The 13,438-nt window shown below is 36.2% G+C and overlaps 1 protein-coding gene across 5 annotated transcripts; it reads right to left on the bottom strand.

The window, feature by feature from the left end:
* Nucleotides 1–1,083: 1,083 nt before the first annotated feature.
* LOC104111149 (uncharacterized) lies at nt 1,084–12,787 on the bottom strand. 5 transcript variants are annotated; one of them, XM_070195219.1, is made up of 27 exons: nt 12,654–12,787; nt 12,179–12,423; nt 11,667–11,828; nt 10,619–10,784; nt 10,388–10,504; nt 10,169–10,302; nt 9,924–10,083; nt 8,682–8,746; nt 7,869–7,955; nt 7,481–7,596; nt 6,930–7,104; nt 6,742–6,852; nt 6,581–6,659; nt 6,336–6,479; nt 6,135–6,248; nt 5,923–6,044; nt 5,727–5,809; nt 5,517–5,641; nt 5,225–5,345; nt 5,016–5,153; nt 4,020–4,116; nt 3,765–3,890; nt 2,244–2,336; nt 2,050–2,155; nt 1,765–1,911; nt 1,556–1,638; nt 1,084–1,474 (listed from the first exon to the last, which is right to left on the bottom strand). In XM_070195219.1, exons 2-27 carry the CDS (start codon nt 12,335–12,337, stop codon nt 1,346–1,348), a joined length of 3,159 nt encoding a protein of 1,052 aa, XP_070051320.1. In that variant the 5' UTR covers nt 12,338–12,423; nt 12,654–12,787; the 3' UTR covers nt 1,084–1,345. The 5 variants fall into 5 exon arrangements, with proteins under 5 accessions (XP_070051320.1, XP_070051321.1, XP_070051319.1 ...); XM_070195220.1 differs by having other exon boundaries at nt 12,658–12,751; XM_070195218.1 differs by having other exon boundaries at nt 12,526–12,727.
* Nucleotides 12,788–13,438: the final 651 nt, after the last annotated feature.

Below are 13,438 nucleotides of genomic sequence, written 5' to 3'. Positions count from 1 at the left end.
TCATTTAGTACTCCGTTGTAAATAAGCTTCCTGAAGAAGCTTATCTATATGGGACTCCACCGTAAATATGTTTATCTATTTAGTGCTATATTGGAAATAAGCCTCCTGAAGAAGCTTATCCTTTCGGTACCCCATTATGGATAAACATCACCACCGGTAGAAGGTTTTCTATATCTGGTACAATGAGTTTATCCTTTCGGTACCCCGTTATGGATAAACATCACCACCGGTAGAAGATTTTCTATATCTGGTACAATGAGCTTATCCTCTCGGTACCCCGTTATGGATAAACATCACCACCGGTTGAAGATTTTCTATATCTAGGCCAATGAGCTTATCCTCTCGGTACCCCGTTATGGATAAACATCACCACCGGTTGAAGATTTTCTATATCTAGGCCAATGAGCTTATCCTTTCGGTACCCCGTTATGGATAAACATCATCCCCGGTAAAAGATTATCTATATCTGGTACAATAAGCTTATCCTTTCGGTACCCCGTTATGAATAAACATCACCCCCGGTAAAAGATTATCTATATCTGGTATAGTAGTAACTTACAAGCAGGTTACACAACATATTCCTTTCTTCTATAAATAGAAGAGATTGCAGTTCATTATGTACGTTTGAAATTTGAATAATATATCAGTTTCTCTGCGTACTTTTCTTTACTTTATTTTTCCATAACACTATCATGTTTTCTGTCAGGAATACCAATTATTGTACTTGGTTGTTTTGTGCACAAATTAATTAAGCATCATCGTTATATAATTAGTATTAGTTGACGTAAATATTAAAAGTTCTCCTAGGACCTAGAGATAACTTGAATATCTTGAAATAACATAACCAATATATCAAATACAACAACATAAATAGAAATCGACAAGTAAAAATTAGCATAGATAAAAATTCATTTTCATCTTAATTAGCATAGATAAAATCTGCTTTGATGAAGTTCAAAACAATCCATTCTATATCCACGATCTCCCTCTTGCGATGTATGCATCTGGCGTGTGGACGACGTGAAACATTTTGTAGGGGCTCAACTGGTTAGAATAGAAATGAAAATAATTGAGTAGACAAAATAGAAGATAATGCCTCGCACTAACATTTTTTTCCTTTTGTTTTTTGTTTTCTTCTTTCCTCTTTCTTTTCCTCAAATAATAAAATGATTTTCTCATTACAATTACAGGTGATTGTTGGTCCTCGACTAGAGAACTCCACATATACAAAAGTTGTGCTGCAAAATTTGAAGAGCTTCCAACCAGCCAACAGTAACCTTTATAACATACGCATAGTGTACATGTAGTTGTTAAACCAACGCTGGCAAAATTCTTTTTAAACATTTTAATTATTACTTTTTCGGGTCTTGACAACATGGATACTTCTCACAAGGCCTTTGCCGACCTCGCCTATGGTTTTTAGCGTAATCAGAAGATCCTTGCTCTCCTCTGTCGAGTCATCATGCTTTCGTTTCTGGAAAACAGGACACAATTACCATCTTGTTATTAAACATCCAAACATCATTTGTTACTTCAGTACAACCAGAAAGCATACCTTTGAACTTGCTTTTGCTAATGTAAGACCAAGAGCATCACCACCCAAAGCATCGTGCCACACCTTCACCCCATCGGGAAATCCTCTCTGCATCAGATGGGGGCAGGAAGATAGGGGGAAATCTTCAGCATCACAGGAACAAGGGGATCAAGGGATTGAATAGCTGACTTGCACGTCAATGGATAAAAATGTCAGCAAAATGTAAGTACTTGCCTGGATATCGGTAACAAAGCACCTTACTGGATCAAAATTCACCATCAGCTTACTTTTCAGTTCCCCATAGTTCACTTTGAAGTCTCCAGGCAAAAAGAAAGGATGGAAAATCTTGGTTGCATGCCCCCGCACCACACACCGCTCTGGAAAGAAATTGCAAGTGTTTTAGACTCTAACTAGTATAGGAGTATCAATGCTTAATGGATGAGAAGGGAGGAGGAAATAGAGGTGCATATCATGAGGAAACAAATACAAGCACAAAGCAAGATGAGAAAAAGAACCTTGTTTGAGCTCGGATGGAAAGAGAAGATGCTGGGGGTAGGGCAATTTATCCCTGTGGAGAAGAACAACAGCATCGTAGTTGTTCAGAGGCGTGCGGAGAAGACACTGCAGGATGGAAAATCAACAGCACTATGAATGACACGTTATAGCAAAACAATTCACAGGGATGGGAAAAGTTGATGTTTTTACATACTTTCCATCCATAAGAATCATATCCATCTTGCAAAATCAGTTTGGTCAACAAATTCACACTGCTAGTTGAATAAGTCACCAATCTTCTTAGCTCCTATAGACGAAAGTACCCAAATTAACGCTAGAGGAAAAGCATAACAATCATGAAAGCTTATCAAAACACACAACGATCATGAGAGGAGTTTGTGCCCACAAGACCACCGAACGACAATATTTCCTAAAACTTAGTCATCGTGCCACACCTACATGCTCAGATTGTGTAAAACTAAAGGCATTATTTTGTCCTGATTCCATAGAAGGCTTAAAAGCTTTATTTATTGTTTGGTTGCTTGATCTTGTGATTTCTCACGATCCATAATGGTAATAATATTTATTATTAAGTAGTAGTCCTATGTCCCAAAATAAACGTCCATGATTGACTTTATGAAATTATTAAGATGAGAGTTGACTGAGAAAGACATTGCTTAATCTTTTAAAAAAAAAATTATTTTATGAAAGGGATTGCTTAATATAGTTTTTTGGGTGAACATAAGACAATAAGTTGCTTTTAGTTACTTGAACAATAAAAAAAGTTACTTTTAGTTACTTCACGAGAGAGGAATAGCCTAATAGTAAGGACCCTAAACCTCCAACCATAGAATTGAGAAAAAAAATAATACTTCTAGTTACTTCTTCATTATCTAGGAGAATAGAAGAGTAAAAGCTGCCCGAGAAGTAGAAACGTAGATCTGGTGTAATTTTGTGTTTTATATATGTTTGATAAGCTTCCTATTGAATAAAGCAAATGTTCAGTTTGAAAGTGAAGTTTTAAGTTTTAACCTCAATGGTCCAAATATAGTACACAGTAGAAATCATGATTGCAAACATATGAAATACTTCTCCTTTCTCCTATATGATGCTATCACAAAGAATAACATTGATAAAGCATGTGGTTTGTATATAGTAATTCAGAATTACGCCTTTTGTGAGCATGTATATGGTTGTAAGGCAGCAGCAAAAGATAGGTTGCAGATGGAAACTAAAATTTCCATGAGCCTCTCCAGCAGCCACTTTCCTACAGTTGAAACTTTGGTCATACATTCAAGGATCAATTGTCTTAAGATGACATCTAATCTACAGGGTTTTCTAAAGATGAATAAAGTATAAACTATTGGGTGCAAAATATCAATACTAGGATATAAAACAATATAGTATCTTCACACGTTTCTGTTTCAGTGAACAGGATTCCATGAAGCACGGACAATGATTTAATACAAGAGCTTGAAAGTTGAGAACCACTTACTGCTGTAGTTGGTGAGGATCTTGTCCATGCTTCAGATGTGAAGTCATATTTAGTAACTAAGAACATTGCAGGACTTAAATTTTGAGTATCCTTTTCATGCTCTTCTCTACTCCTGTGTCTTAAGATGACATCTAATCTACAGGGTTTTCTAAAGATGTATGAAGTATAAACTATTGGGTGCAAAATATCAATACTAGGATGTAAAACAATATAGTATCTTCACACGTTTCTACCACTTACTGCTGTAGTTGGTGAAGATCTTGTCCATGCTTCAGATGTGATGTCATATTTAGTAACTAAGAACATTGCAGGACTTAAATTTTGAGTATCCTTTTCATGCTCTTCTCTACTCCTCATGAAATTCTCCTGCCAAATTCATATGGGAATAGCATTTTGGATTAAAAAATTATTACATAGAAAAACAAGAAAAGATAATGGAAAAATTTTACCAAGAAAAATGCCCTCCAAAGGTTGATTACTTGACTTGGTACTTACAATAATCTTATGTTTCTCCTCAGTCGAAAAGTCGCCATCGAAATCAACGATTAAGGGTGAAAAGGCCCAATCATATTTTGACAATAATCGTAAGAACCTGTTTAAGAAACAGATTATAAGAAAAAGAGACCAACTTATAAAGTCTATCGAATAAAATATGAAACTGAAAGCACCATTCTAGATTCATTTTGTCCACTTCTTACCTCAAAACAACAAAGAGAAAAAAGGAAAGGAGTATTAAAAGGGGAAAAACAAGCAAGGAAAAAAGAATACAGCTATCAGAGCTCAAACCTTGGTTTGCAAGACACTCCACCAACTAACTGCTCGCGAGAGTATGTTTTACCGTGATTACTGTTATGTCAGTAACTTTTGTCTTATGTAGATCTTCTAGCCTACAGGGTTCAATCTATTAGCAAACGTACTGTACTTCCACCCTATTTTTCCTATTCTTTTGAGGAATCCGCTGCAGCTCCAATACAGATGCACAAATTGTCATGCAGAGATTAAGCATGCACCACATTCTCAAGATGATCTTGGGGCTTGAAGCAAATTGCCAAAAGCAAATAACTCAAGTTACCCTCTACCAGATAGTATCGGAATGCACAGAAAGTTAGCTGTTTCATTCAAGGTTATAACATCCTATTGTGTTGTGAAAGAAAAATAAGTTGCAGGTGACACATGCAAACTTACACAATGGAAAAGAAAAAAGAAGTCCATTGGAAATGAGAAAGAGCAAACATAGTTTAGAAACAACTACAGAAAGTGAACACTAGTTGATACACGTATGACAGTCACCCACAATTTTGCAGGAAATTACGAAGGTTCTAGGAAAAGCACAATTATGTTCCAAGCAACCAAATTGTAATTCTTTCGTTCTTGAGAGTCAACTTAGAATAAAATAGTTAAAAGTCTTTGACTGTGGAGAACTGGGGAAGAGGGAGAAAGTAAATGGTAAAATGATCAAGCAAAACGAATTCTGAGTGACAAATATCAAACCTCAAAAATCCTGTTATTCGGGAGAAAGTAGGTTCAAATGGCAAAGGTCTCAAGAAAAGATATGAAACCAATAGTTCAACTGCCTCCTCTGTCAGCACCGTGGAAAATAGGTGTGCAGAAACCCATCTTTTAGCCAGCCTGCAAAGCAAAGAGGTAATGAGCTATAAGGAGGAGCAAAGAGGGGATGTAGCACAAACTCAGGTTCTTACCGAACAATTGGTCCATACACGGGATAACGACCCCTTAAAGCATTAATCTTGCTTGCATGTTGGTGTCGTAGAAGAAGTTTTCTGTCAGCAGAGAGGCTCCATTGATGTCGACAATTATTACCTATAGAAAGAATCATTCTATATCAGTATACAAAAATACGTTCTTGCAGAAAGAACAGTAGGTCACTACAGGCACACGTGTCTTCTTTAAAAGCTTCCATTAGAAAAGGGAAATTTCCTATATACAAGAAGGATAGCAAAAAGTAGAGAATACAGGCACAAACTATCTTACTTTGCCCAGTCACCAAACTTAGAGCCCTTTCATGAGAAATTTTAAGGCGGAATGCATAGCCAGACATCAGAACATCTACATCATCTTCTGTAGCAGTAAACATCATCCCCCAATTGTTCTGCAGACTGCCATAATAGTGCACTCAAACGACTTTAATGTAGGCTTACATAAGAATATCGTTCCTGAAAAATAAGCTCAAGAAAGACAAACCTCTCAGCAATTCTGAGAAGAAACGCCATTTTTGTCTTCTCTATTGCAATTTCGTCCATTGGCCAATTTCCAGATCCTTCAAGCTATTAAAAGAAAAAGGGAGGGAGGAGGGGGAGGGGGAGGGGGGATTCTTAGGAATTGTTGGAATTTAGTGCAGAATATACAACAAAATCCATGCAGGGATAGCTTTGCATGCCTGAATCATAACTTCAACTGGATTTATACAGGTTGAAACAGGCTTCCTTAGTTTTATGTCAACACCCTTCTCCTGTGCCAAAGGATGAGGGATGGGCGGGAAGACAGATGTCATCCTGAAAGCTGTGACTAATGGTAAGCACAAACCACTTTTGCAGTAATAGAAGCGTGAAGCATATATGTATGAACAACATTTGAGTAGAGAAAGGAAACCTGAGTCCAGAGGTTGCACAGTCGACACCTTTAGTGGAATGTCATTAAGTTGAAGCAAACGCTTTGACAGCTCTTCAAGTGCCACCAGCAAACTTTTTGAGAATGATATAGGATCTGAAAATCAACTTCATTATTCACAAAGTACATTCTTCAAGCTTGAGAAGACATAAGGCTGAAAGTAACCAGCAATTTTAACCATACCTACATCCCTGTGGAGGAGACAAAAATCAAGTTGATCCACAACAGGAACGATTTTTTCTTTGGTGATGGAAAGATGCCTAGACAAAACATGCTCGGCAATATCTTTTATGATGAGATGCCTTTCCCATTCCTCGTGTTCCCATACTGGCAATTGAGGATTATACAGAATACAATTAAAAAAATATCAATTTCAACAGTCTCCGAGTCTGGCAGAAGCAGAAACAGAAGTATATATATGACCAAACCTGCAACTTCAGCTATTCTACTATCGCGAAACTGTCGAAGAGTCGCCTTTTCTCCCCAAAACTTCCGAAATTCTAAAGCCTGGTGGAATGTGACGAAGTATGTATGAGTAAAGAAGACTGAACCAAAAGTTAACCAGATAATCAATGAGATAGACTTGCACCTTATCTCTTTCCTCAGGGCTAGGACCTATGACAGTCATTTTAAAGGCTGATTCTGCTGATTTGACAGAAATCCCAATAAGCAACGGCTCATTGTCTAGCTCCGACAGTCCCTAGAATAGTTTGTTACCAGAATAAGATCAGTTATGCACCATCATATCTTAGTCGAAGAACAGCCGATAATATATACCTCTTCAAAGTTGCATTCAGATGCAGTGTTTCTCCAAATAACACGAATGGACTTAGATCTGTCGCTCAACCCTTGGTCCATGAGGGAGAGTATCTTCTGCTCCTGAGATCTCCAAAGTTCATCATCTAAGCAGAATCCTAAGCTAGAAACTTCACAGTTTCCCCTCAAGTTCAACCTATAGGATCACCGTATGATATAAGTGATCTTGCTAATTGACTAAACCAGAAAGGCTAATATAATATATTTATACTCCCATGAATAATCGTGTTCGAGAACGTAGAAATAATCACTTAATATTAAGCTCATGCTTGTTAGTGTTTTTCCCCCAACATTATTCTGTTGCATCCCCTTACTGAGGACCAGCGGGACATAGTGTATTACAAATCTTTCAGAAGATATTTAAACATACTAATCATTTTATAGGATGACTAGCTCCAAAGAGCATCATTCATAATTGCCACCACGAATTAACAAGTCTGATAATAACAAAAGGAAATTCACTTCGAATACATTAATAGGAGAGCAAATACAAACAGTTTCCTTTGATGCACCTCATGCAGTAGTCATATCTAGCGGGAAAGTCAATCTTTGTGATAAAAAGCTCATCAAAGCCACCATCTTCACATTTATTGATGCTATTAACTGCCAATGCAGCCTCATTGCGCAGCTGTAAGTTTTTAAAAAAAAAAAAAACAATCAAAACATTTTATTACTGGAACATGAATCAGACTTGAAATAGACAGAAAAAGAAATAAAAAATCAACCAAATTCTTTCTCCTATTTACTTTGTTGGAGCATTTGAGGAACAAACTATGGAGGAAGGCAGTGTTATTATTTCTCCATTTTCATTAGCTATTAGATCATTATGATGAAAATGACAATACTCTTATTATTTAGATTAAATCAACTGAAGGTGCACTTTAAATTCTCATAAATCACCTCTTTGAAACCATTGTGCGACAGACGGAATGCCAAATTGAAGTCCTCAAATGAATTGCAAATGACCACAGGAAACAACTGCATATCCTGCAATTTCAAACTTAAAATGAGTAACGGTACAACAGCACTTTAAATTATTATACCTGTCTCAATACCTTGGAGACGAGAAAGAGAAAATAAGATGTTGAAGCAATTCACAAATGGAACTCATGCATCTCATGAAGTGGTACCGCTACAATTAGGTAGTGAGATGGGAGTTCTCCAAGACCGAACAATGGCATTTCTAACAAGGCTTTTAGATGTTGACACCTAAAATACATGAAAATGGAGGAATGAACTAATTAAAAGCCTATTTTGTTTTGATTATGTCACCTATTTAGACAACTAATAAAAAAGGGATCACTAACTGTTCGTTATCGAGCCAGAAAATAGATTTTGTAAGCATAATAACCAGAGACAGAAAAGCGAGTTATAATAGTCTTAGCTTAGACAATAACCAAATAAGTACATGCACTAATGCAATGTAAGGTGGGAACAGGTCTGACATTCTTCCATGAACATTGCTTGGAAAGGTGAAGCTTCATTCTCTGTGCCAGATGATTTAGTAGCTTTTATCAACTTGTTGATTGTTAATTTCTTTCTTACCAAAAAGATTTTGGATTTTTACATCTTAATTAAATCCTTGAAACTCTTTTGAATGGAGTTAATCATGAAACATAGATGCATCTTTTTATAGCCTCTCCCACACTTCTTTTTGGTAAGTGTATCTTCTTCAAGTAACTTGTAATCACCAAATATAGCAAAGTAATAAACCTTGTTTGAAGCTTTTTCAGGCTGGGGCTGAATAAAAATCCCCTTATCCCATGTCTTAGAGGTGGCTGCAAACACAAAAATGATTAGTACTTCAGTTGTTCCCTAACTCAACCAAATAAAAGATAAGTATGAAGATCACACCAATTAAGATATTTCTCTTGCCATGATTAGCTAACTCCAAGAAATGAAAAGATAAAAGATAGAGAGAAACAAAATTACCATAGCACTAAATGCTCGGAAATATACATATTAAATAATGTTATCAGTTCTAGAGCAACTCTTTATAACACTATTTACCAGGACTACTTTGTTGAGAATCTTATAAGTTGAGTTTAAATAAGCCCATAAGTTCAGTTCATATTCATGTTAACATTATTAACAAATGTTTCAGAGACTATTAAGTGTTGGGTAATTGGTTTTGCAAGTCAGGTGCAGGAGTTACCCAGCGGATAACTCCTCTTTTTTCCTGTTCAGGAAAAGCCAAATGCAGGTTGCCCCAAATTCTAAGGATCAGCGTGTTTAAGCATATAACCAAGTTATCGGACCTTTTAAATAAGTTTCCTAGTTTAGGTAAATATATCATGCTTATCACCATGACTTAAGGGGCCGTATGGTTGCCAGGATTAGAAGAAAAAAAATCCTGGGAAAATTCGGGCAGGGATTATTTTATCCGTGTTTGGTTGGATTATTTTCTTCCGGTCTAAGCCATACCGGTATAATTTTATACCAGTATCACGGTCCATTTTCAATGCAATGAATTAAACTTCGTCAAAGAAAGTGTATGCACTTAAAATCTAGGGATTATTAATACAGTATTACAATCCATGCAAATCCTAGTATAACTTTTCTTATGGACCAAACAACCCCTAAGTGTTTGATGCAAACACTGCATCTAGAAATTTTATTCTCATCTTGTTCAATGCATAACACAAATGTCACAATGAAGATTGCCCCCATTAAGCTGAGTAGATAAAGGAGGGATGCCTTAGGAGAGCTCGGCTGGGGAATTCTTAGCATACTCAAGGGTTTCATAAATTTCTTAAGTTTAGGTGACTTGATCAACTTCTTTTTTTTCTGACCAACTCCAACCAACTAAGAAGTACTTAATCCTCTGTGATATCTCACTCTTTCCAACTGAAGCCTAACATATCTATGTCTCAATCTAGAACATGTTTTGTCTTCTGCTTGTGCACGTAATCATAGTACAAGGAGGAAAATCAGGACAGAGGACAGAATACATACCGATGAAGTCCACTGTGATGCGAAATATCTGCATTGTATTCATGGAACTGTTTATATGATGCCTTCCAGGCCTTGTTGCAAGGAAGGCCAATAAGACAGAAATTAGAAACCCATTTAAGCAATCATGGGCATAGATTGAACTCCTCTGCCGAGCCCACACCTATAGAAATGCAACTGATGTAATATTCCGTCTAAGAAAGTAAGCTATTGGACTATATTAGTTCCTTAAAACAAAATTGGCATACTTTTAGCAGTATCAAGGCTTCCCCCAATTCTTTCCACCCAGAGAAAGTTCTTTTGACAAATTCTGCATTATCCTCAAGAAACAAGTCCTCCAATATACTATTATTGTACCTTGGAGTTGCTTGTAAAGCATCTCCTACAAGTGGAAGTAAGTGCAATCATTGTTAAGAAGCAACTCAATATGAGCAAAGGAGCTTGACAAAATATCTAAATATATAAACCTTGTTTGACAGTACGGATATTGTTTCGCTCCAAGCGAAGTTTTGTTGCACTTAACAAAGATGTCGCGGTAGGAATTATTCTCACAACAAATTCAGCATTTCCAATAAGCTTAACTGCTACAATAACAAAAGAACATCAAGTCAGTTAAATAAACTGAAACTTGCAGTAGACGCCGGAAAACTTCATCCACTAAGAAGCAAGAGAAGGTAGGGCAGATAGTCTGACTCAACCTGGATAGATAAGTAATATAGGTTTCCGAGCCTCATTTTGGAAACTAGACCATCGCACAGCTCTGATTAACGGAGATTCTTTCAGCTGCTCCTTGATTTTGCAGAGATAAAGGAATCTTTTGGCATGGTATCGATAATTTAGGTAATCTTTTTCGTAAAAACACTCCTGCCAAAAGGAAAAGATTAGAAGGCAAAAAAAAACAAGACATGTCACAACAAGAAAATAAGAAGAGCAATATATCATGAATGTGGTTATTCGCTATGAGACCGGTATGACCATTTTGCCGTGTTATTCACTATGAGACCGGCACGACCATTTTGCCTTAGTCAATTTGGTTCCAATTATGTGCACTGGAAGCATTTCATACTTATCCTGCACACCACTCACTCAGCATTCCAAAGAATGAGCTTTCACCCATGATATATCACATGAACTTACAATTCTTTCTTTTTGATAAATATGAACTTATAATTCTATTTGAGCGATAGAACCAATCATTCCATGCCTGTTAATTCAGGCTACTATTTTTCCAGTAAGATAAACCTTTGACCAGGATTCATTTTTTACAACTTCGTTCCATTTCTCCACATTCATAGTTTGGAATATAGAAGGCATATATTGTGGTAAAAAAAAACTAAAAGCTATAACGGGACGATGGAAAACAGATACTTTGCATCATGTCCACTGCCTTGCTGTTAAACTAGCTGTTGGATGGACTCAGACCAAGTAGATCAGTTTCTGATTTCAAGAGATTGATTGTTTTGCAATTAAAACTTTCTCACATTTTCAAAGCTTATAAATCCTGCACCATTACATAGACGAAGAAATAGCTAAAAGCAACAATTTAAAGCTCTGACCATTTGAAACAATGTGAAATTATCCATTTTACATACCAAGCTTCTTACATTATCATGTAATAATCAAGCAAAACATTTGAACTTAGCATCAAACTGAAAAGTAAATAAGTTACAACACAATACAATACATCAAGTAGCGCTCTAAGACACTCCGAGATTATGACTTTCTAAAGGAAAATAGACGGCACACCTTTGGCAAGTGAAGAAAAAGATCCACATTTAAATCTGGTTTGGTAATGCATTGTATGGAATAACTCCCGCTAATTTCTAGAGATTTTGGCTTCTTAAACGTGAATTCCACCTTATCAGCTTTGATGTCTCTAACAAACCCTGGTGCCAAGTCAGCCGTAACCTGCCAAAAAATGCTTCACTATTAAAAGAGGGGAGTGGAGAAGCAGAGTCAACAAACTCAGCATAACTAAAACTGACTTGTGCTAATAAGAAAAGAAGCTCACAACCAAAGGCTGATCCAAGATTTAAACTTCTAGTTGCACCCATTACTATTTTGTGTCAGTGAGTGTGACTTAGTGTGCGATATATCTTTTAAAGTGTTCAACTATACATGTATATATGTTTGTGTGTCTATGTGTGTATACAGAGAGAATTCAAATAAAGATCCCTGCAGACAACATTACTAGTTTCTCCAACATATCTTATATTTTTGTCCTACGAATGACTTAAAGGTTTTAGAAAGAAATTGACCTGGTCTTCAGGGATTTTATCAATTGCTTCTTTTATGGCGGAGACGACCTTGTCCACAGTTGCAGTAGTTTCAGGGGAGTATTCGAGCTGGACCTCCTTCAACAGCTCCCTCACCTTCAAGTTCATCGAGTCCGTGTAAGTTAATGTATCCGACGCCATTGCTCTGCAATTTCCAGCTCAAAATTGTGTAAGAACAAGCTATTGATTATTTTTTTCCGCCCTCGTGAATCCACTGCCTTCCGCCGCTGCATAAAAATCTTTTATAATTAGCCATATAGAGAAATTAACTCTTACAAAACTCAAACTAGTACATAAACTGATAAGATAAATTTAATTAAAGTTAATACCCAGGTGCTGCAAATTTACAAAAAAAAAATAAAAAAATGACAAAGAAGCCGCTGCAATAAGCAAGAATTTGACACTTTGATTGCTTGAAATAGGAAAAGGCGGAGAATTGACAATAATTTTGGTATACTTGCACAAGAGAAGAAAGGAGGAGGAGGAGGAGGAGAAGAGTGGAGTGCTTTTTCGCCTAAAACCCTGCGCTGCTGCACGTAAAATGTCTAAAACCTCGACGAAGAAACAGATAATGGGCCTTTTTTAGTTGGGTTCGCTTTGTAAGCACAAAAGTAGTTTAAAATTGGCCCATCCAATGTGAACCTATTTATGTCTAGAAATAACGGCCATGTAGTTACTCTAAAGGACTGCTATTAAATTAGCCTGTACGTATTCAAACTAGAAAATTTCTAAATAGCAGTGCACTTGATCCATTTATGTCCACGGGTGAGGAGTCTTAGGTACCCAATATGAACGGTTACTAATTAGAGAGTTGGAGGCCATTATTTAAACTTTATCTCCGGTTTAATTTTATTTTGTAAGAAAAAAAAATCCCTTACTACTGTTAAAAATAGAAAATTTTAATTTGTAAAAATACTTGCTAGTGCAAATAGAGATTGGAGAGTAGCCTGAAAAAGGTTATACATTGCAATTTTTTTCCTTTTGTTGTCATTATTGGTTATGGTTAGGAATATATTTATTTTATATTTTCTCAAAGAAAAAAATCAACATATCCAAATATTATTTTTCTACTTAACTTTAAATATTACTTTTTTTAAACATCATATTTTTTATGTTTAAACGTCTACATTTTGATCCCTTCACGTTCATAAATGCAACGAATCTTCAAGACGTCAATTGTTGAACATCTCTTATTTTAGTACATACATTCAAATTCTTATTTTTAGTTAGAATGCGTTTAAT

The sequence above is a fragment of the Nicotiana tomentosiformis genome, chromosome 2 (genome assembly GCF_000390325.3).
Source record: "Nicotiana tomentosiformis chromosome 2, ASM39032v3, whole genome shotgun sequence".
In the NCBI taxonomy this organism is placed as follows: Eukaryota; Viridiplantae; Streptophyta; class Magnoliopsida; order Solanales; family Solanaceae; genus Nicotiana; species Nicotiana tomentosiformis.
The sequence above is the reverse complement of the archived record's forward strand: the minus strand, read 5'-3'. Positions and strand labels throughout refer to the sequence as shown.